This window comes from Podarcis tiliguerta (genome assembly GCF_965153285.1).
Source record: "Podarcis tiliguerta genome assembly, chromosome: 13".
NCBI lineage: Eukaryota > Metazoa > Chordata > Lepidosauria > Squamata > Lacertidae > Podarcis > Podarcis tiliguerta.
This window is the reverse complement of record NC_139546.1, coordinates 39,874,979-39,899,327: the sequence shown is the minus strand read 5'-3', so window position 1 is coordinate 39,899,327 and position 24,349 is coordinate 39,874,979. Positions and strand designations below refer to the sequence as shown.

General features: G+C 42.1%; 2 protein-coding genes across 2 annotated transcripts; both read left to right on the top strand.

The window, feature by feature from the left end:
* Positions 1–7,931: 7,931 nt before the first annotated feature.
* On the top strand, positions 7,932–8,476 carry LOC310662826 (ribonuclease pancreatic-like). The gene has a single exon (XM_083409984.1). The coding sequence runs from the start codon at positions 7,940–7,942 to the stop codon at positions 8,369–8,371; it is 432 nt and encodes a 143-aa protein (XP_083266110.1). The 5' UTR covers positions 7,932–7,939; the 3' UTR covers positions 8,372–8,476.
* Positions 8,477–13,311: 4,835 nt separating this feature from the next.
* Positions 13,312–23,673, top strand: LOC310662228 (vomeronasal type-2 receptor 26-like; the record flags this gene model as incomplete). The annotated part of the gene is made up of 8 exons (XM_083409001.1): positions 13,312–13,403; positions 16,289–16,580; positions 17,042–17,890; positions 18,481–18,708; positions 19,850–19,976; positions 20,143–20,227; positions 20,987–21,329; positions 23,593–23,673. 8 exons carry the CDS (start codon positions 13,312–13,314, stop codon positions 23,671–23,673), a joined length of 2,097 nt encoding a protein of 698 aa, XP_083265127.1.
* Positions 23,674–24,349: the final 676 nt, after the last annotated feature.

The following is a 24,349-nucleotide window of genomic DNA, read 5'->3' as shown; positions in this document are numbered from 1 at the left end:
AGCACAACAGTCCCTTTTCAAGAGCTTTAAACACTTGCCAATTCCTCACTCAGAAAGACCTTGTTCTTTAATCCTGATCTCTGAATTAGCTTCAAACTAGCTCTGGATCAACAAAGCAACAAAAACAGAATTTCATCAGTGAGTACCAGAGCTTCTCTCCTCACAATTCTCCTTTGTTTGTTTTTATAAATATTTTTTATTCAATTTTTCCAAATGTGAAATTTATACAATTCATACATCTTTTTTTATATCCATTCTCTTTTTTGACTTCCCTCAACTTGACTGATACTCCTTCCCTTCTTAATTTCTTACACATTTCTAAAACCCTACTTCTATTATTTTTATAAATTACATCTTATTTTACTCATATTCTAACGTTTCTTGTTACAGAGCTTCATTAAAGCTTACAAGCGTTATTTGATTTTCACTTAGTTTGTGCATATACTCTGTAAACTTTTCCCAATCTTCTATAAATCTCTGGTCTCGTCGATTTCGGATCCTTCCTGTCAGTCTATCAAATTCTGCATAGTCCATCATCTTCATTCTCCATTCTTCTAGTGTAGGTAGCTCCTCTTGCTTCCATTTCTGAGCCATCAGTATTCTTGCTGCAGTTACTGCATATAAAAATAGCTTCCTTTCTTTTTTGTTTATCTCATTCCCTGTAATACCAAGTAAAAACGCTTCTGGTTTCTTAACGAAAGTGTACTTAAACATCTTCTTCAATTCATGATATATCATTTCCCAAAAGCTTTTTACTTTCTTACACTCCCACCACATATGATAGAATGTACCCTCTTTTTCTTTACATTTCCAGCATTTGTTACATCCTTTATACATCTTTGCTAACTTCACTGGTGTTACATACCATCGATACATCATTTTCATCACATTTTCTTTTATTGTTGTACATGCAGTAAATCTTAAACCTTCTTTCCATAATTTCTCCCATTCCTCCATCTGTATATTATGTCCAAAATCTTTGGCCCAGTCACCTCACACTTCTCCTTTGTAGCCATTTCTGTTTTCGTGGATCCCCTGATCTTCTGATAAAAGATAATGATGATGGATGATGATTAAAACAAGAAATAGTCCTGCCCACCTGATTGAACTTGGGATTCCATGCGATGGCACTTCCATCCACTGTGAACTCTTTTCCTGGGGGGGCCTGAGGGTCCACCCTCCCCACTCGGACTCTCTGGAAGGTCTCATTGGGAAATGTGACCAAGTTGAGGAGATCATAGCCACCTGCCTCCCGTCCCTTCTCATCCAAAGAGATTTCTTCCCCAGCACTGTTGTTGAAGTGGATGTTTTTCAGGAACGAGTGAAGCTAGATTGCAAGACACAGACAGTTAAGTTAAGACACAGACCTTGTAGGCTAATACACTCTCTCTTTTCCCTTTGACAAGTGGACCTTTGGCTTTTTACTACCATTCATCAGTATGTTATAGGACACTGAAAGCTGCCTTACAGTGAGTGAAATCATTGCCCTAAATAGCTCAGTCACTGATTGTTATTGGCTCTATAGGGTTTCAGAGTCTTTCCCAGCATGATCTTGAGATGCTAGGGGTTGAACATGGGACTTTTTGAATGAAAGCAGATGCTCTGCAATTGAGCTGTAAGCCTTTCCAGTTTCAATATTAGGAGACATGACTTGGTATGTTTTTAACTTGGCATAGATTCTGTGTAATTCAAAAACCTCCTCCATTAACATATGCAACTGCCTTGTGCTGAGTCAAACCATTGTTCTCTGCAGCCCAGAACTGTCTGCTCTGAATTGCCACAGTTCTATATGGCATACATCTGAGGTTTCAACCCATTTCTGATACCAGAGAACACTCCTGGCCCTTGCACAGTCCCAAGTAGGAGAATCCTGGATGGATTAATTTCAAGAGCTTTGAATGTGCAGCATGCAATGCATGTGGCCTTTCACTGAGATCAAGTCCCTCCCAATGATAGGGCTGAGCAGTGAAAATCCCCAAGGCCTCTCCTCCATGCCAGGGCTCGGCTGTGAAACATATGAACAGTAATAATAACTCCTGTTCTTCTAACATTGAGGAGAGTAGTTGACAGTACCTGCCAGGGTTTAACTTTCTGCTGCATCCATCTCTCAGCCAGTACTTTCTGTTTGGCTCTTGATGAATACATGCTATGGAGAGCATGTGCTACTGCATGGACGGCATTGTAGATGGTGTAGCTCTGGCTGGACATTTCCATTTCAAACACGGGTCCAGTGAGTTTCTCCAGCTTCTCCTCCCCAGTGCAGGGTTCATGAGTTGTCACAATTCGATTGTTTTCTGGAAATGAACAGAGGAATGCATGGGCCCAGAACGACTGGATGAAATAAAGATTTGGCTGCCATGGATTTATGGTCTGTAGAAAGTCCTGAAACCCTGGAACTGGATTTGAATGGAGTGTAAATGACAAAGTGCCATTGAAGGATTTTGACGGGAATTTGTCTCCAAATAGCACTGCAGTGAAATCCCATTGAGCTGTTGTAATCCACACCCTCTCCAGAGGGTACATATAGAAAATCTCACAGGAGACTAAAACCAGTCTCAAAGCCTCTAGAGACTGAATGTCTCCATAGACAAGAATCACATTCATTTGCCTTTGTGTGAGAGCAAACGCGATTGGTCTCAATTTTGGTTGAAGTAGCTCATTAGGTAAAAATTTTGTCACTAGTGGGATCACCAATGTCCAAGAAATGCAAAGATTATTCTGGGAAAGCCTTGGTCTCAGAGTACGAAGGAAGGTTTCTCCACTGTCATCATCTGAAACAAGGAGGCCAATCCAGTTCCACCCAAACTTCCTGAGTAGCCAGACAATGCCATCATACTGAGCTTCTTCATTGGGGACCATTTGGAAGAAGAAAGGGAAGCGCCTTTGGTCACTCAGCCCTGGATCCAAGGAGCCATAGCTGAGCTAAAGGGAAAGGCATTCTATTTTTAGGAATCCGAAAACCATCCATTTGTTCATAGAAAGGATACTTCATTATTTTGGTGGTTATCCACCTGGTGTTACTTTTGTAAGTATACAGCCCTGGCATTAGTAAGTCTCAAACTAGGAGAAGTTTCTAAGCAGGAAGCTGGATGCTCCTATGATTACATGATTTGTGGTATGGCCAGGTTTGGAAGAACCAGAGCTTGGATTATTAGTATTATGGGTTTACCCCATCCCCCCAAATCCCAAAGCTACTTGAGACGGCAGTGTTGGCAACACATAGCTAGGAGGCTTTAACATAATCATGTACCCATACCAAGTCTAATGTAGGACACAAGTGTAGAAAACATAATGTAATGGGATTGAAATCTAACCTGGATGCTTTTTGGGGTTTTCTGTGTATGTCTGGCCTTGTGGTTGTATCTATGTATCTACACACATACCTGTGGAATCTTGTAGGTGTTTAATATATTGGCCATCTGAATGGAGTTTTGGGAGGTGAGCCCTCCAACCACGGCAATTAATTTATCTTCCCCATTACAGTGGTAATTGGGGGGATTTCGTTGTCCCAGGAAAAGAAGAGCAAGAGTGTTATTACAAGTTTCTGAAGGATTAAAAGCATTGTCATAAAATGTTGATCCCAGTGTGATGTTGGATAAGAATTTGGCATTCTTGTTGATCTCTTGCATGGCAAAGACGAAGGCAAGAACATGCTGGTAGTTTTTTAGGAGGACACTGCAATGAGACAAAGAATGACTGCAAACATGACAGAAGAGAAACAACTGTGTTGAAGTTTTCATTTTGATACATGCATGTATTTCACTTGGATGTTTCAGCCTACAGGACAAGAACATTCCATTCAAACTAATGATACTACAGCAGTCTCCTAAGATATTATGATTAGATGTTCAGTATGGAAATGGTAGATTCAAGGAGATCCATTGCTGTGCTGTGGATGAATTGGTGGGGTTGGATATTGGAAACTCAGAAACAAAAAGCAGTTAACCTGCCAAGTTCAGTCAGGCTCTAATTCTTTCCCCACTTAACTAGTGTCAAAATCACCAACACAGTGGGATTTAATACTGAGTAAATTAGATTGCATGTTTCCAACACTCTCTTTGCTTTGCTTTGTCCACCACCTCCCTTCCATTTCTGAACCATGAAGTATTCATGGGAATGTGTTCTCAATTCAACCTGGGAAACAACTCTTTAGTATACCAGTGTGCTTTAACACACAATGTCTTTTTAGCAGCCCTTGAATCTAAGCCTTATAGATATGCTTTCCTTTTTTAAAAAAACCTAAAAACAACTTGGGAAGCGAAACCTTCCTCTTCTTTTTTTATTCAATGGGATTCGCTTCCCACATAATCGTGTGTGGCATTATAGGGTGTGATCACACAACCTTCCATTGGAAATTGGTTATTCCCAGGCAAACACGTGTTAAGGAAAGCTCTCCTTGATCCCAAATATTTGAGAGGAAGCATCCCATTGGGCTCTGTGGAACTGCCTTTCACACAAATCCGATTTAAGCTGCAATATGGCTGCAGCCATTTACCTGGGAGTAAGCACCACTAAGCTCAGTGGTGATTACTTCGAGTAGGTATGCATAGATTTGCCCTGTCAGGCTAAAACCTGATGCATGTTTGGGGTGTGGAGCGAAGCCCATGGAACTGAACAAGGCTTACTTGCAAGAAAATTTGGCACAGGGATGGGCTGCAACATCTATGGGTTGCAACATCTATGGGTTGAAGTAGTTTGAAAACTTCAGCTGGGTTGTGGATGGGGCTCATATGGGCAAAAATCAGGGGCAATCTAGTAGCCACACTTAAGCACTTTGGAATCCCCATAGATTTCTACAGGATTCTGGCCCTGTACCCACTGAACACAACGAAGGGACTTGTTTTCAAGTTAATGTGTCCCTACTGCTGGGCTTTGCACTTTGAGGGAAAAGGAGGGAATTGCAGTTTATCAGACTCAAAATGAAAAGGTGATTGTTTGGTTTCATATAAAAGAATATTAGGTTGCAGGTAGTTCCACTTCCATGTAGCAGTACAGAATCACCACAATTAACTGCAGGGGGGGGGGAGTAGAATAGATAATAGAATACCTATTATCTACTTGCACTTTGACATGCTTTTGAACTGCTAGGTTGGCAGGAGCTGGGACCGAGCAACGGGACTGACCTTCCAATCGGCAAGCCCAAGGCTCAGTGGTGTAGACCACAGCACCACCTGCGTCCCTAACTACTTACTGAGAACTACTTACTAAGTAACTACTTACTGATATAATACAGAGTATTGAGGGTTCTCCATAAATTTCTGCATTCTGAAGTTTGTTATCGTAATGGATATAAATTCACCAATGATCATGTCTGCTGGAGGACCATATGAATTGGTTTGAAATGTTTCTCTCAAACTGCAAGAGCTCAAACTCTTGCTAGAAGAACAATGCAGCAGCAACAGCAGGAAAAGCAGGTGGCGTGCTAACCATTCTTGGGCTGTACTGGAAGCCATCATGTTTACCTATAGTCACTAACAGCATTTCAGTCTTGGCTGAAGTTATAAGGAAACTTGGCTCCATGGAGGCATGTACCTGCCTCAAATCTACCTCCCTAACTGGATTCATGTAAGTTGATAGGACAGGTGCCTATATAGACTGCAACACAGGACTGTCACATTTGGAAAGGGCTGTTTCTGTGGCTTATGTTGTGCCTGGCATCTGATTTGCCATGGGACATTTAAAAGTAGTGATGCTGATCAATAATTATAAAAATTACAGGGTGAGATATTTGTTTTGCTAAGGTCCTCAAGTCTCAGAACAAGCAAAGTTATTATGCCAATGAGATTTCTGCTATAGCCCAAGATCTTCTCCCTTGTGAAGCAGTGCCTTGGACAGTGGGCATAACTTTCTGAATGGAGAGAATTTGACACAAGTGCAGGGTAAAGAAAGAAGCTTGTTTTCTGTGAACCGCCCTGAGACCTCTGGGTTTAGGGTGGTATATAAACTCAATAAATAAAAATAATATAATAATGTACATATCCCTTCTTCTGATTCAGACCATTCGCCCTTATATCCAATTACTGTCCACTCTGAATAGCATTTATGCTCCATGGCACATCAAAGGGGTCTTTTTCCCATGCAACTTGAGCTTCAGATGTTAGTACAGTCGTACTTCGAGTTACAAATTCCTCAGGTTACAAATGCTTCAGGTTACAAACTCTGCTACCCTGGAAGAGTTACCTGAAGTTGAGAACTTTTCCCTATTATGAGAAGAGAAATCATGTGCCAGAAGCACAGAAGCCGCAAGAGGCCCCATTAGCGAAAGTACGCCTCTAGTTAAGAATAGTTTCAGGTTATAACTAGAGGTATCACTGTAATTAAACTTTGTCCTTATGTATCTGGAGCTGAGACTGGTTGGGGCAATCTAGTCATATGGGCGTCATATAAATAAGAAGATATCTCTTCTGTCCACATCCTTCTTCCGCAAAGTCCCATTCAGTTCTCGAAGGTAAGTGAGTATACATATACTATGTGGGTTTGTGAGTTGAGAAGTTGTGGAGAAGAAAGCATACTCCCCAGTTTAAGCTCCCCACCCTCCATCACCACAGTTACTTATATTCCAGTTGAGCCAAGGAGGGGGAAGTTAAATAGCATGAGGCGGCAAAGAGGGGGGAGGAGTTTAGCTCCCCTCAGTCATTTCCCATTTTCTTCTAAAATCTAGACCTCGTCAACCCCCAATTTTAAAAAATGAATAACGCAAGTGATTCCCACAGTTTCAGTTTTATGGAATTCTTGCCACATTGACTCTTCTGCTATGACTCAGTCTTGCATGTGGTAGAGGATTCTGGGAAAGATTCCAAGGCAGTCTCTCCATTTCTGAAGGATGCAGGCCAGTCTTGTTGCAGGCTAACTATGCACTACCTGAAGTGAGGGTGTGCCCTTGGAGCAGACTCAGCACCCCACTTGACTGGGACCTTTCAGTTTCAAAGTAGAAAGTTATGAAGGATGTGCCCCTCCTGGATTTGGTTTTACAGTATCTCCAGATGGTAGACCTGTTCTTTGATTCTAGACTTGCAGGGCTTCCCCCTCCCCCAGCCCTGCAAGCCCCGAGAGCTGCCTGTTCTGGGGGCTGGAGTTGGCGGAAGCTCGGGCTTCCCCCACCCCAGCCCCGCGCCTGGGGGGGGGGAAATAATTTTTTTTCTTTATTTCTCCCCCCCCAAAAAAAAACTAGGTGCGTCCTATAGGGCAGTGCGTCCTATGGGGCAAAAAATACGGTACATCCTTTCTTTCTTCATCTGTACTCTATATATGTCTAAAAGGCTGAAATTTCTTACTCCTTTCCCCTGTCTCTGACCTGACTAAGCTCCATATAAGAATTAAGGCAGCCAACTTGGGAGACAGAGTTGTAGAAAGAGGAATTCATCGCTTCAACAGAACTGCACCTGGGTAAGCTGGAGTTGGGGTTGGGGTTGGGGAGAAATTCAGTTCAGTTTCCATTTAAAGGCAAACTTACTGAATTTGCACTATCTGAAACAATATGACAGCCACCCTTTGAAATTTGTCTCTCTTTGAATTTTTCAACACAGTTGCTTCGGGCTGCAGGCTGCTGTCCGCAAGCCTTGGGAGCCCGGCGGGCACTCCCACCACGCTCCGAAGGCTTGCGGATAGCTTCCTGAAGCCTGGAAAGCGAGAGGGGTCGGTGCACTCTCCAGGCTTCAGCGACAGCCTGCATTCGCTCCATAGGACGCACACACATTTTCCCTTGATTTTTAGAGGGGGAAAAGTGTGTCCTATAGAGTGAAAAATATAGTAACTTTGTTTCAATAGAGGCTTCCCACAAATGCTCCATATTCCATCACCACATTTCCTATAAGGAAATGTCTTATATAGGTGTATTTCCTATAAGGTGTATAAGATGCCTTAAGAAATATGCATCTCCTTAATGTTTCCCTCTTTTCTTTCACTTCTTTTTCCTCCCAGAAAATTCTTGGAGGCCACCATGCTGGTCTCTAGTAGCCTGCTGGTTCGTCTGGCCATCCTTTTCAACGTCCTCCTGGTGCAGTCCTGCAAAGGGCAGTCTTGGGAAGCTTTTCAAAACAAGCACATTGATTATCCCCAAACCCGAGCCTCCAACCCCAGTGCCTACTGCAACCTCATGATGGTGAAGAGGAATATGAACCCAAGTAGATGCAAACCGAGGAATACTTTCATCAACCATGACAAGGAGTCTGTCCTACAGGTCTGTGGCAATGGTGGGAAGCAATGGCAAGGTAAATTCTATGACAGCAACCAGAACTTCCCCATGATTGACTGCAGCTACACCGATGGTAAACCTCCTAAGGACTGCAAATACAAAGGCACAGACACCTCCAAACGCATTCGTGTGACCTGCGAAAACAAGAAGCCCGTTCACCTGGAGAAGGTGCTGTGATAGGCAGAAAACCACACAAGCCACGCTCTGCCCATTGAAGCTGGAATGCTCATTTGGCCATTTCTACCTGCAACGCAACCACATCCTTGAATTTCCCCAGTTTAACAGTCATTTTCCCTTTTCAGGGGACCCTGGGAGCAATGACGCCAGGCTTCTAACTACACATTCTGGTGCTTTCTCTCAATGGCTATTCTCTCAATAAAGTTCATTCTATCAAAAGCAAAATGTGTGTCTCTGTGCCTACATTCTGCATATGAAGAGCTCAGAAGCTCTTTACGAGTGAAAGCAGGATATCAGAGAAGCTTGTTCTTTTCAGAGTGAATTAGGCAAATCTTTAACGAACTCCTGCATAACAAAACACTTTTTTCCCCACAAGAACCGGAATATTCAAAATTATGAACATAATAGACACTGTCTGTGATCAGATATTCTTTTTGTTTGTTTGTTTGTTCTGTAATACACAGCTTGGATTGGGGGTTGGGGGGGGGTTTCATCAGGAAATTGGCTCATGTTCCTGTTGGGAGTAATGCACAAGGCTTGCAATATGCTACCTGAACACAGATAACTCCCAAGAGTTTGAAAGAGACAAAAAGGAGAATACATGGTCCAATTATTGTCACCCCTCCAAAAATAGGTTCTTTCTCAGTCCCCCTAATCTTACTTAGGACCCCTCAGGGCCCTCACATGGTTGCCCACACGCCTCCATAATGGGAAAGACCATCTCTCCTCTTTTTCAAGGGGAGCTTAGTGTGGTAAATGTGCAACTCCAAGAGAGAAGGGAGCGTAGGTTTTAGACCAGAACCCTTCCCCTAGAAAAAGCTGTCTATAACTTCCAGTGCAGCCTGTGTAGGTCTCAGAATAATATGTGGGAAGGGAAGATACAGTGCTTATTGCGGCTATTCCCTGCCTACAAAGTTAATATAAAACTATTGAAAACTATTGAAAACTATTTTTTTTTATATAATATTTTATTAGGTTTTAGATTAGTTTTTTTAGTCCCTTTTCCCATGTATTAGCAAACACAGTCTTTGCTTTCTTCTATTTACAGGCGGAAGGCTGACTTCCTGTTTAAGCCTTTCCGCTTCAATTCCGAATCTTTTCAAAGAAATTTAAAGTCCCAAATCGTTTCCGAATTCAAAAGCTTATCTTCTTTAAATTTTTATATCTCCCCTACTCACGGGTACTTCTTTTTTGTAATCCGAATTGTCACAAGAAGAAGCTGAACGCTCTCCGATCCCAGCAATGCGACGTCGCTCCAGAGAAAGTAGCGATTGATTCTCAGCACCGGGCTGACCCCCCCGCCGGTCTCCGAAGACTTTTTCTTAGCTCCAGAGACGTTCTGGAGTCACGTTGAAGGTGCCCGCTGAGTCCCATGGCCGTAGGCTTCCTCCGCCTACGGTTTTATGGGGTTACCGCATCGCCGTAGCGGCAAAAACCCCTTCTTTCTCGGAGCTCTCCCTCCGTAGATCAGAGGAAGGCAGCCATAATCAATGGCGCTCAGCCCGGAAGTCCGAAAACTATTGAAAACTATTAACTACAAAGTTAATATAAAACTATTGAACATTCTCAGGCACATATCTCTCCTCAAAATCAAATGTTTCCAAATTCCAAATTCACAACAACAATGAGCCTTTGGGAACACGGGAATGCAAATTCAAAGATCAACAGCTTTAGGCAATTTTAGAAGAAGACAATTCAACACTATTGGAGGGTTTCAAGACCTGCATACCAGAAGGAGTGTCCCCACCTGCATCATTCACTGTGGACACTGAGGTCCATCTCTGAAGGCCTTCTGGCAGTTCCCTCACTGCAAAGTGAAGTTACAGGGAACCAGGCAGAAAGCATTCTTTGTAGTGGTGCCTGCCCTGTGGAATGCCCTCCCAGCAGAAGCAGCATAATGGATCACTGTCTTTATGGGTGTCTTTTAAGGAGAATAACAGCATGTGACTTTATTCTTGATTTGGGTCTTCTATGTCATGCTCTCCAAGAGCTCTGTGAACTAAGTTTGGATTTTTAAAAGTGAAATACTGATTTGTATGCAGGAAGATAAAAGAATACAGTTCAGCTTTTTGAAGAAAGAATCCCGGTCCAATTTCTCAACACTCATCACTATATTTGTCTTTCTATTATTATTATTTTTTAATAATATTTATTAAATGTTTAATAGTTACAAAAAAAAAGAAAAAAAGAAACAATAAAAATTTAACAGGCAATACATCAAAAATAAAAAGAAAAAACAATACCACAGAACAACAAGAAAAAACTAAAACATTTAAAAACAAATCCAAATTTCATTTCTTTATCTTTCATATGCTTGTTTCCTCGACTTCCTCGCACCTCCCTTTTTTGTATTCTAGTTCAAATTAGCTGGTTAAACAAATCCTTTCCCTCTTTCTCAGTTTTTGTTCTATAATTTATCCTAACACAGTTTAACTTTAAATTTTCCACTTTAGCGCATTTACAATTAATATTTGTATAATTCTTAATAACACTTCTGCTAAAACCTTGTAACTTCATTCCAATATTCTTCTAACATTCATTAATTTTGCAAACTTTCTGTAAATATACTTTAATTTTTTTCCAATCTTCTTCCATCGAGTCTTCTCCCTGGTCTCGGATTCTGCCAGTCATTTCCGCCATTTCCATATAGTCCATCAGCTTCATCTGCCATTCTTCCCGGGTGGGTAGCTCTTGTGTCTTCCAATACTTTGCGATCAGTATTCTTGCTGCTGTTGTGGTGTACATGAAAAAAGTTCTATCTTTCTTTAACACCAATTGGCCGACCATGCCCAGGAAAAAGGCCTCTGGTTTCTTCAGGAAGGTATATTTTAATACCTTTTTCATTTCATTATATATCATTTCCCAGAAGGTCTTAATCCTTGGGCACGTCCACCAAAGGTGAAAGAAGGTCTTTACATTTCCAACATTTGTTATCAGGCAAATGATAGATTTTTGCCAGCTTAACTGGTGTTATGTACCACATGTAAATCATTTTCATTAAATTCTCCTTTAAGGCATTACATGCTGTAAACTTCATACCAGTGGTCCATAACTGTTCCCAGTCAGCCATCATAATGTTATGTCCAACATCCTGTGCCCATTTAATCATCATCAGATTTCACCGTTTCATCTTGATTATTCCATTTCAACAGCAAGTTATACATTCTTGACAAGTTCTTAACTTTGGGATCTAACAATTCTGTTTCTAGTTTTGATTTTTCCACCTGGAAGCCCAATTTTTTTATATTTGTCTTTCTAACTACCCAAGAGTTCAGAGCCTCTCCCTTTGTTTCCTTAATGGACCATTACCTAACCTGGTAATTCTAAAAATCTGCTTGCAACAAATTTAAGAATTTGCTTAAAAATCAAATCTAGTATATTAAACCTGTGTGTCTTCTGTTCACCCATCCCAAGTGACATTCAAATCCACCATCTGCAGTGACCATGTTCTGTCCCAATAGCTCTGATGGCATTCTACATCATACCTTTGGCTCAGGTTTGGTATCCTGAAATGAAAACAAGTAGAAGGTCCCAGGACAGTAGTGTCCATGGAACAGATCATTGTTCTTCACCGCTTCATCCCCAGAAGTTGTTGGAATACAATGTTCCTCATCCCCAGCAAGCATTGGCAGCAGCCAGAGATGATGGGCGTTGCCGTCCACTAATGTCAGGAGACCTAATGCAAAAGATCCTTAGGCTTCTGTGGGGACAGACAAAAATCGCATGTGGGATGGCATCTGAGGGAGGCAGAAGAAGAGAAGAGATATCTGGTCTGCTGTTATGACAGAGTGTTTAACCACCCAGGTTACAGTGAAGGGATATTGCTCAGTAGCAGAGCACACAATAATAATAATTTATTATTTATATGACGCCCATCTGACTGGCTTGCCCCAACCAGTCTCAGCTTCAGATACATAAGGACAAAGTTTAATTACAGTGATACCTCTAGTTATAACCTGAAACTGTTCTTAACTAGAGGCATACTTTCGCTAATGGGGCCCCTTGCTGCTTCTGTGCTGCTGGCACATGATTTCTCTTCTCATAATAGGGAAAAGTTCTCAACTTAAGGTAACTCTTCCAGGGTAGCAGAGTTTGAAGCATTTGTAACCTGAGGGGTTTGTAACTCAAAGTACCACTGTACTAACATCTGAAGTTAATAAAGCTCAAGTTGCATGGGAGAAAGACCCCTTTGATGTGCCATGGAGCATAAATGCTATTCAGAGTAGACAGTAATTGGATAGAAGGGCGAATGTCTGAATCAGAAGAAGGGATATGTACATTATTTTATTATTTTTATTTATTGAGTTTATATACCACCCTATACCCAGAGGTCTCAGGGCGGTTCACAGAAAACAAGCCTCTTTCTTTACCCTGCACTTGTGTCAAATTCTCTCCATTCAGAAAGTTATGCCCACTGTCCAAGGCACTGCTTCACAAGGGAGAAGATCTTGGGCTATAGCAGAAATCTCATTGGCATAATAACTTTGCTTGTTCTGAGACTTGAGGACCTTAGCAAAACAAATATCTCACCCTGTAATTTTTATAATTATTGATCAGCATCACTACTTTTAAATGTCCCATGGCAAATCAGATGCCAGGCACAATATAAGCCACAGAAACAGCCCTTTCCAAATGTGACAGTCCTGTGTTGCAGTCTATATAGGCGCCTGTCCTATCAACTTACATGAATCCAGTTAGGGAGGTAGATTTGAGGCAGGTACATGCCTCCATGCAGCCAAGTTTCCTTATAACTTCAGCCAAGACTGAAATGCTGTTAGTGACTATAGGTAAACATGATGGCTTCCAGTTCAGCTCAAGAATGGTTAGCACGCCACCTGCTTTTCCTGCTGTTGCTGCTGCATTGTTCTTCTAGCAAGATTTTGAGCTATTGCAGATTGGAAAAAACAATTCAAACCAATTTATATGGTCCCCCAGCAGACATGATCATTGGTGAATTCATATCCATTACCCTAGCAAACTTCGGAATACATCAATTTATGGAGAACGCACAAACCTCTGCATTATCTGCTCAGTAAGTAGTTACTTAGTAAGTAGTTCTCAGTAATTAGCTAGGGACGCAGGTGGTGCTGTGGTCTACACCACTGAGCCTAAGGCTTGCCGATTGGAAAGTCAGTCCTGTTGCTCAGTCCCAGCTCCTGCCAACCTAGCAGTTCGAAAGCATGTCAAAGTGCAAGTAGATAATAGGTAACACTCCGGCGGGAAGGTAAATGGTGTTTCCATGCGCTGCTCTGGTTTCGCCAGAAGCAGCTTAGTCAAGCTGGCCACATGACCCGGGAAAACTGTCTGTGGACAAACGCCAGTCCCCTCGGTCAGTAAAGCGAGATAAGCGCTGCAACCCCAGAGTCGTTCACGACTGGACTTAACTGTCAGGGGTCATTTATCTTTATTGTTTTAAGTAGTTACTTATTGGTTGGGAAATTTTCTGTTGGGTCCACTGATTATTCATGACTTGATGAAATAAATGACTGCATCGGCTTCTGTCTTCGGTTCTCCTGTCAGCCTTCACAGGGCACATTCAGATTTTTGTCCCACCACTTGAGTTAGCAGAAATAAACATCATCAGTCTAAGGCACCATATGCAACCTAATCAGATCCCTCTACACCACAGGGTAAACAATATTTTTCAGAGTTGTCTTTCAGGTAGGATATTCATTCTTGTGAAAAGAATTAAGAAGTACATATTCATAGTACTACAATACAAATTTGGACTTGCTTGAAATGCTATTCTACTCCCCCCCCCCCCCGCAGTTCATTGTTGTGCTTCTGTATTGCTACACTGAAGTGGAACTACCTACAACTTGATATTCTTTTAGATGATACCAAAAAATCACCTTTTCATTTTGAGTCTGATAAATTGCAATTCCCTCCTTTTCCCTCAAAGTGCAAAGCCCAGCAGTAGGGACACATTAACTTGAAAACAAGTCCCTTCGTTGTGTTCAGTGGGTACAGGGCCAGAATCCTGTAGAAATCTATGGGGATTCCAAAGTGCTTAAGTGTGGTTACTAGATTGCCCCTGATTTTTGCCCATATGAGCCCCATCCACAACCCAGCTGAAGTTTTCAAGATACTTCAACCCATAGATGTTGCAACCCATTCGTATGCCAAAATTTTCTTTTAAGTAAGCCTTGTTCATTTCCATGGGCTTTGCTCCACACCCCAAATATGCATCAGTTTTTAGCCTGACAGGGCAAATCTATGCATACCTACTCGAAGTAATCACCACTGAGCTTAGTGGTGTTTATTCCCAGGTAAGTGGCTGCAGCCATATTGCAGCTTAAATCGAATTTGTGTGAAAGGCAGTTCCACAGAGCCCAATGGGATGCTTCCTCTCAAATATTTGGGATCAAGGAGAGCTTTCCTTAATACATGTTTACATGGGAATAAGCAATTTCCAATGGAAGGTTGTGTGATCACACCCTATAATCCCTTGCACGATTATATGGGAAGTGAATCCCATTGAATAAAAAAAGAGGAGGAAGGTTTAGCTTCCCAAGTTGTTTTTAGGTTTTTTAAAAAAGGAAAGCATATCTATCAGGCTTAGATTCAGGGGCTGCTAAAAAGACATTGTGTGTTAAAGCACACTGGTATACTAAAGAGTTGTTTCCCAGGTTGAATTGAGAACACATTCCCATGAATACTTCATGGTTCATAAATGGAAGGGAGGTGGTGGACAAAGCAGCAGAACAAGAGGTAGGCATGAACATTGCGTATAAGAAAGAGGCATAGGGAATGTTGGGAACATGCAATGATTTAGGTAAAGGTAAAGGTACCCCTGCCCGTAAGGGCCAGTCTTGACAGACTCTAGGGTTGTGCGCCCATCTCACTCAAGAGGCCAGGGGCCAGCGCTGTCCGGAGAGACTTCCGGGTCACGTGGCCAGCGTGACATCGCTGCTCTGGCAAGCCAGAGCCACACACGGAACGCCGTTTACCTTCCCGCTGGTAAGCAGTCCCTATTTATCTACTTGCACCCGGGGGTGCTTTCGAACTGCTAGGTTGGCAGGCGCTGGGACCGAGCAACGGGAGCGCACCCCGCCGCGGGGATTCGAACCGCCAACCTTTTGATCGGCAAGCCCTAGGCGCTGAGGCTTTTACTCACAGCACCACCCACGTGCAATGATTTACTCAGTATTAAATCCCACTGTGTTGGTGATTTTGAACCTAGTTAAGTGGGGAAAGAATTAGAGCCTGACTGAACTTGGCAAGTTAACTGCTTTTTGTTTCTGGGTTTCCAATATTCAACCTCACCAATTCATTCAGTTTGTTTCCGAGCACAATTCAAAGTGTTGGTGCTGACCTTTAAAGCCCTATACGGCCTCGGTCCTGTATACCTGAAGGAGTGTCTCCACCTCCATCGTTCTGCCCGGACACTGAGATCCAGTCCCGAGAGCCTTCTGGCGGTTCCCTCATTGCGAGAAGTAAGGTTACAGGGAACCAGACAGAGGGCTTTCTCTGTGGTGGCGCCCACCCTGTGGAACACCCTTCCTTCAGATGTGAAGGAAATAAGTAGCTATCCTATCTTTAAAAGACATCTGAAGGCAGCCCTGTTCGGGGAAGTTTTTAATATTTAATGCTGTATTGTTTTTAATACTTGATTGGGAGCCGCCCAGAGTGGCTGGGGAGACTCAGTGAGATGGGCAGGGTATAAATAAATTATTATTATTATTATTATTATTATTATTACTATCCAGAGCACAACAATGGTTCCCCTTAAATCTACCATTTAAATACTGAACATCATAATATCTTAGGAGACTGCTGTAGTATCATTAGTTTGAATAAAATGTTATTGTCCTGTAGGCTGAAACATCCAAGTGAAAGACATGCATGAATCAAAATGAAAACTTCAACACAGTTTCTTTTCTGTCATGTTTGTAGTCATTCTTTGTCTCATTGCAGTGTGATCCCGAAAAACTACCAGCATGTTCTTGCCTTCGTCTTTGCCATGCAAGAGATCAACAAGAATGCCAAATTCTTATCCAACATCACACTGGGATCAACATTTTATGAGAATGCTTTTAATCATTCGCAAACTTGTTGGAACACTCTTGCTCTTCTTTCCATGGGACAACGAAATCCACCCAATTACCAATGTAATGGGGAAGATAAATTAATTGCTGTCGTTGGAGGGCTCACCTCCCAAAACTCCATTCAGATGGCCAATATATTAAACACCTACAAGATTCCACAGGTATGTGTGTAGACACATAGATACAACCACAAGGCCAGACATACACAGAAAACCCCAAAAAGCATCCAGGTTAGATTTCAATCCCATTACATTATGTTTTCTACACTTGTGTCCTACATTAGACTTGGTATGGGTACATGATTATGTTAAAGCCTCCTAGCTATGTGTTGCCAACACTGCCGTCTCAATTTGCATTGGGATTTGGGGGGGGGGGATAAACCCATAATACTAATCATCCAATCTTTGATTCTTCCAAACCTGTTCATGCTGCAAAGCTTATAATCATGGGAGCATCCAGCTTCCTGCTTAGAAACTTCTCCTGTCCTGAGACTTAATAACACCAGGGCTGCATACTTAGAAAAGTAAGAGCAGGTGGTTAACCACCACAATAGAGAAGTATAATTTCTAGGAACAAATGGATGGTTTTCGGATTCCTAAAAAGAGAATGCCTTTCTCTTTAGCTCAGCTATGGCTCCTTGGATCCAGGGCTGAGTGACCAAAGGAGCTTCCCTTCCTTCTTCCAAATGGTCCCCAATGAAGAAGCTCAGTATGATGGCATTGTCTGGCTGCTCAGGAAGTTTGGGTGGAACTGGATTGGCCTCATTGTTTCAGATGATGACAGTGGAGAAACCTTCCTTCGTACTCTCAGACCAAGGCTTTTCCAAAATAATCTCTGCATTTCGTGGACACTGGTGATCCCACTAGTGACAAAATTTCTACCTAATGAGCTACTTCAACAAAAATTGAGACCAATCATGTTTGCTCTCACACAAAGGCAAATGAATGTGATTCTTGTCTATGGAGACAGGCAGTCTCTAGAGGGTTTGAGACTGGTTTTAGTCTCCTGTGAGATTTTATTTATGTACCCTCTGGAGAGGGTGTGGATTACAACAGCTCAATGGGATTTCACTGCAGTGCTGGTTGGAGGCAAATTTCCTCCAAAATCCTTCAATGGCACTTTGTCATTTACACTCCATTCAAATCCAGTTCCTGGGTTTCAGGACTTTCTACAGACCATAAATCCATGGCAACCAAATCTTTATTTCATCCAGCAGTTCTGGGCCAGTGCATTTCTCTGTTCATTCCCAGATCACAATTTAATTCACACAAATCAGAAACACTGCACTGGGGAGGAGAAGCTGGAGAAACTCACTGGACCCGTGTTTGAAATGGAAATGTCCAGCCAGAGCTACACCATCTACAATGCTGTCCATGCAGTAGCACATGCTCTCCATAGCATGTATTCATCAAGAGCCAAACAGAAAGTACTGGCTGAGAGATGGATGCAGCCAAAAGTTAAGCCCTGGCAGGTACTGTCAACTACTCTCCTCAATGTTAGATGCACAAGAGTTATTATTACTGATTCATATGTTTCACAGCTGAGCCCTGGCATGGAGGAGAGGCCTTGGGGATTTTCACTGCTGAGCCCTATCATTGGGAAGGACTTGATCTCAGTGAAAGGCCACATGCATTGCATGCTGCACATTCAAAGCACTTGAAATTACTCCATCCAGGACTCTCCTACTTGGGACTGTGCAAGGGCCAGGAGTGCCCTCTGTTATCAGAACTGGGTTGAAACCTCAGATGTATGCCGTATAGAACTGTGGCAATTCAGAGTAGACAGTTCTGGGCTACAGAGAACAATGGTTTGACTCAGCACAAGACAGTTGCATATGTTAATGGAGGAGGTTTTTGAATTACCCAGAATCTATGGCAAGTTAAAAACATACCAAGTCATGTCTCTTAATATTGAAACTGGAAAGGCTTACAGCTCAATTGCAGAGCATCTGCTTTCATTCAAAAAGTCCCATGTTCAACCCCCAGCATCTCAAGATCATGCTGGGAAAGATAGGGCATATTAGCCTCCAAGGTTTGTTGTGTTTTTTCCCTTGCAATCTAGCTTCACTCGTTCCTGAAGAACATCCACTTCAACAACAGTGCTGGGGAAGAAATATCTTTTGATGAGAAGGGGCAGCAGGCAGGTGGCTATGATCTCCTCAACCTGGTCACATATCCCAATGAGACCTTCCAGAGAGTCCGAGTGGGGAGGGTGGACCCTCAGGCCCCCCCAGGAAAAGAGTTCATAGTGGATGGAAGTGCCATCGCATGGAATCCCAAGTTCAATCAGGTGGGCGGGACTATTTCTTGTTTTAATCATCATCCATCATCATTCTCTTTTATGTGAAGATCAGGGGATCCAGAAAAACAGAAATGGCTACAAAGGAGAATTGTGAGGAGAGAAGCTCTGGTACTCACTGATGAAATGCTGTTTTTGTTACTCTGTTGATCCAGAGCTAGTTTGAAGCTAATTCAGAGATCAGGATTAAAGAACAAGGTCTTTCTGAGTGAGGAATTGGTAAGTGTTTAAAGCTCTTGAAAAGGGACTGTTGTGCTCTAAAATGCGTTGTTGCCAACAATCTCTGCCATGTGGAGCCCAAGTAGAAAGAAAATTATCCACCACCTGAAGTGTGTGGTCACTAATGTTGATGGATGGAGTGCTGGAGATATCCTGTCCCAGGATGTTGGTCTACATCAAGCTGAGCCATAATGTGTGGGATGAAAGCATCCTTAATGCTAAGAAAAGTCCTGGTGCACAGAAGGTTATAAAACCCTGTGCTGTCATATGTCTGAGGCAATTAACTGATGGATTGATTGAATTTATATACCGCCCAATACCCAGAAGTCTCAGGGATGTTCAGAGATTAAAACCGACATATAAAAAACACATTTTAAAAGGGCATAGTTATGTCAATTTGTACAGTTATGGCAAATATGAGCAGTCTAAACAGTTAGAGCAGCAGGAATATTCTGTTGTGCTTCTGTCAGTCTGTAACAGTATTTATCTTAGATAAAAATCTATGTAAGATATATTAGCAATGTAAGTAACACCTACCTGCATTGTATATATTAATCTGCAACTTCAAGTACACTAAATAAAAAATTATTCTTATTTAAACTTTAAAAGAGAGCGTCTCTAGGAGGAAATCAGCATTGGGTTATGAGGAAACAATCAATCAAGAGGGAGAAGGTTGGCACTACCTTCTCTTTGCCATTCAGACATGTGTTGGGCAGGACAAATGGTTCAGGGACAGCACAAAGCATCTTTATCAGGGGGCCTGATGCTTGCCCAGGGAGCATATGCTTGACAGCCATCCTCCAATTTCAGTCCTGTGACTTTTCTGCTGCAAAGCAGACATAGATGACAATAAGATTTATGTAGAGAAGCGAGCTTATTCCATTCAAAATCCCTTGCTTGTCATTACCATTAGATGCTGCCCATTTCCACCTGTGTTGAGAGCTGCCACCCTGGACAGAGTATGTTTGCCCAGCAGGGAAAGCAAATCTGTTGCTATGACTGTGTTCAGTGCCCTAAAGGGAGGATTTCAGTCCAGAAGGGTAAGTGAAGGAACCCAAGTCAACTGGAATTCCCATCTTCCTCTCCAACATAGATATCCATGTCTTAGTCTTATTATGTCTGCTTATTTTCTGTCGTGGTTGCCAAGCACATGTGTTTATGTTACTGATACATATTCTTTTTTAATCTCCCCTCCCCTTTCGACAGCCATTCTAGAGTATATTGTGTGCAATTACATCCGCATGGGAGTAAGCACCATTGAGATCAGCATGACATACATCTGGGTAGAAATGTTTAAGATTCCTTTTCTCACCATTGAAACTGCAGCCAACACATTTTCATCTTCTGTTATTAACAAATAGTAAATTATCTCCTCTATTGTATCCACACAGTTTCAATCATTAGGAACAGTTATTTGTTTTCAAATATAGATTTTCCTGATGACAGGCTACCTGGCTGTTTCATGCACTCCCAAGTTCCATTACGGAAAGTGTAAAAAAGAAACAGTGAGCCACAAGCTTAGATGCAGAGATAGACATGTTTAAGGGGGAACCACTGAAATCAATCTGTATACTGCAACCATGACAAAGAAATATGAATAGATTGATTAGTACAGCTGAGATGTTCAGAGATGAACCACCACTTAGTTGAAAAATTAGGCTTTGGTTCATCAGCTGACTAATATGTTCCGCGTGCAGCATAATAGACAGTACCAATAATATTAATAATTATTGCTTCAAGAAATGCTAAAAGCATGCTTCTCACTTTCAGATGCAGATCAATGTGAGAAATGCCCAGATGATCACTACCCAAATGCCTTTCAGGACCAATGTATTCCGAAAAAAATAAGCTACCTATCCTATGAGGAGCCCTTGGGGGCAATTCTGGCCTCCTTGGCTCTCCTGCTTTCCCTGGTCACACTTGTTGTGATGGGGACCTTCGGTCTGCACTGGAACACTCCCATTGTCAAAGCCAACAACTGGGGCATCACCTGCACCTTGCTCTCTTCTCTGCTTCTCTGCTTTCTCTGCTCCTTCTTATTCATTGGCAGGCCTACAAAGGTGACCTGTGTCTTGAGGCAAACCGTCTTTGGCATCGTCTTCTCCATTGCTGTTGCTTGTGTGTTAGCCAAAACCCTCACTGTGGTTTTGGCATTCATGGTGACCAAGCCTGGGAACAGCCTGAGGAAATGGCTTGGGAAGAGGCTGGCAGGATCCCTTATCACCTTCTGCTCTCTCATTCAAGCTGGCATCTGTCTTGGGTGGCTGGCATCCTCTCCCCCATTCCCAGAGTTTGACCTGCACTCCCAGGATGGGCAGATCATAGTGCAGTGCAATGAAGGCTCCGACATCATGTTCCACCTTATTCTCGGCTACATGGGTCTTTTGGCCATTGTGAGCTTCTCTGTTGCTTTCTTTGCCAGGAAGTTGCCTGATACTTTCAATGAAGCCAAGTTGATTACCTTCAGCATGCTGGTCTTCTGCAGTGTTTGGCTGTCCTTTGTCCCCACTTATCTGAGCACCAAAGGGAAATACATGGTGGCTGTGGAGATCTTCTCGATCTTGGCCTCTACTGCTGGCTTACTGGGTTGCATCTTCCTCCCTAAAATCTACATCATTATACTTAGACCTGAGATGAACAGTAAAGGGAGATTAGTAAGGAAGAAGGATTACCATAGTTGAGAGGGTGAAAGAGATGCCGTTAGCCAAGATTTGAATGTCACTAGGTTTCGAGCCTGGGATCGGGCTGTCAATAAGACCGACGATTTGAGAAAATTATTTACTGGGAATGGAATACATCCTGATGGACAGTTGAATAAGAGATATATATCCTTTTCATTGTTTCCTCTGCACTTAAAAAGGAGAAAAGTAACTGAAAGTTGAATGGTAACTTTGTTATTGGACTTGGACTTATAAGGACAGATACAAATAGAAATTGTTTCCTATAGAGGGAGCCTTTGAAACTGTTGTAACAGCGAAGTGGAATCAAGGAATTTTCCACTAAGAACTAAGGACTGTGTGAAATAAGTGACCTTGGATAAGACCTTGGGTAAGAATGGCAAAACAAGAAGTTCTAGTGAATGCATTTTACAAAATAAGTGCTCTGTTGGAACAACTACATGAGAAGACGGACTTGACGGTAAAGAAAATTGACAATTTGGGACAAAATGTAACTGATTTGGAACAAAAAGTGAACATTTTTACAGGAATTACTCGGGATGCGACTCAGGAACCCACTTTGAAATGGCAAGCTCTGGAGAAGATGATGGAACAAACTGCTTCTGTATCTCAAGAAACTCAAGTGGAGGTTTTGGCAACACAGAAACAATTTGATGGACATAAGCTGAAGTCAGAGGTGATGGAGCTTGAGAGTCAGGTGCCCTGCTTGGACAGAAGAAGGGAAGATGGGTAGATTTCCCTATGGAGGGAGGCACTGGGGGAGAGATTGGAGATGCGGAGCCCTTTAGCCTCAAAGGGTCTTTGGAGTATGTCCTGAAACATCTTTTGGACTACAGTTTCAAATATGGAGCATGGGCAAACCTGCTGAGACGGAATCAAGGAGCTGCTAAGATGGAAACCCTTTGGGACCTAATCTTTGGCATCAAAAGAAATCTGCAGACAGGACAGGGAGAAGAGTTAAGAGCCTCGGATAGAAGAGCACCAGGCTGATGGACTATATGGAACTGATAGTAAAGTCTGACAAAATTCGAGACCAGGGAGAAGAGACGGTGGAAGAAGATTGGGAATTTTTAAAAAATTTTATTCAGAGAAATATAGCATAATTAAGGAATGTTGGGAAATGGTGGAATGAAATTATACGACTTTAGTAGAAATATGATAAGGATTTAAGTATAGATAAATTTTAAGATTTTGATGGTAAGATAAGGTTAAAATAAATTAAGACAACTTAATGATTTAAGGATTAGCTGACTTAATTATTTGCCGACTTAATTAGGATTTGCCGACTTAATTATTAACTGGAATACAAAAATGGGAGGTGGGAGGAGGTCGAGGAAATAAGTCAATGAAAGATAAGGTTAAAGATCGGAGGAGTTTTCCTTTTTTGTTTTTGTTTTTAATTGTGTTGGTGTTTTTTGTGTTTTGATGTATTTGATGTATTGTGATTTTATTTTTGCTCTTTATTATGTAATTTTGTACCTTTCTATCTTTCTTTTTTCCCCTACCCCCTCTCTTTTCTCTCTTTTCCTCTTTTTTCTCTTTTCTATGTATTTCTTAAAAGTTCAATAAATATTTATTATTATTTTTTTAAAAAAGAGATGGACCTCAGTGTCCACGGTGAATGATGCAGGTGGAGACACTCCTTCTGGTATGCAGGTCTTGAAACCCTCCAATAGTGTTGAAGTGTCTTCTTCTAAAATTTCCTAAAGCTGTTGATCTTTGAATTTGCATTCCCCTGTTCCCAGAGGCTCATTGTTTGTTGTGAATTTGGAAACATTTGATTTTGAGGAGAGATATTTGCCTGAGAATGTTATATTATATTAACTTTGTAGGCAGGGAATAGCCGCAATAAGCACTGTATCTCCCCTTCCCACATATTATTCTGAGACCTACACAGGCTGCACTGGAAGTTATAGACAGCTTTTTCTAGGGGAAGGGTTCTGGTCTAAAACTTATGTTCCCCCCTCTTTTGGAGTAGCACATTTACCACACTAAGCTCCCCTTGAAAAAGAGGAGAGATGGTCTCTCCCATTATGGAGGCATGTGGGCAACCATGTGAGGGAATTTTGCCCTATAGGGGACCAGGATATTTAAGCTTCTTCCACCCCACACTCTCCCCTCTTTTCTTTGAGACACCCATCCTCCCACCCTTTGTAGTGTGAGCCTTTTTAGGGAGACTGAGTAAGAACCTATTATTGGAGGGGTGACACTAATTGGCCCATGTATTCTCCTTTTTGCCTCTTTCAACTCTTGTGTGTTGTCTGTGTGACTGTATAGTGGTGTTTTTGTTTGAATTGGGTTCATTGGCACTTGGTCCAGGTGGGTGAGTAGATTTAGGAAACAATCAATTTAATATCAGAGCCAGTGTGGGGTTTGGCTTGCAAGGCACATTGGGATGAACGTCAGTCAGCTGAGCCACAGTGTGAATGCTGGGTCCATACACTGGGAGCACACAGTGGCACGTGGGGGACAGAAGAGTTTCCTTGAACCTTGCTGCATGACCAAAGCATGACTCTGGCAGTTGGCTCAAGAAATGGGAGTGTTTAGATCCATCGATCCAGCTCATCTGGCCAGAACTAATTGGTTCTGTTAATTTGTTTTAATTACATTGATTAGCTGTTACCCATCTTGTTGTCTTGAGCCTTCTTTTGGCGTGCTGGAAATTGGTCTAGCACCCCACAACATAGGTAGCGTGTGGTCTTGCCATTTTTAGTGCTAGGGTGCCCCTGTTTGGG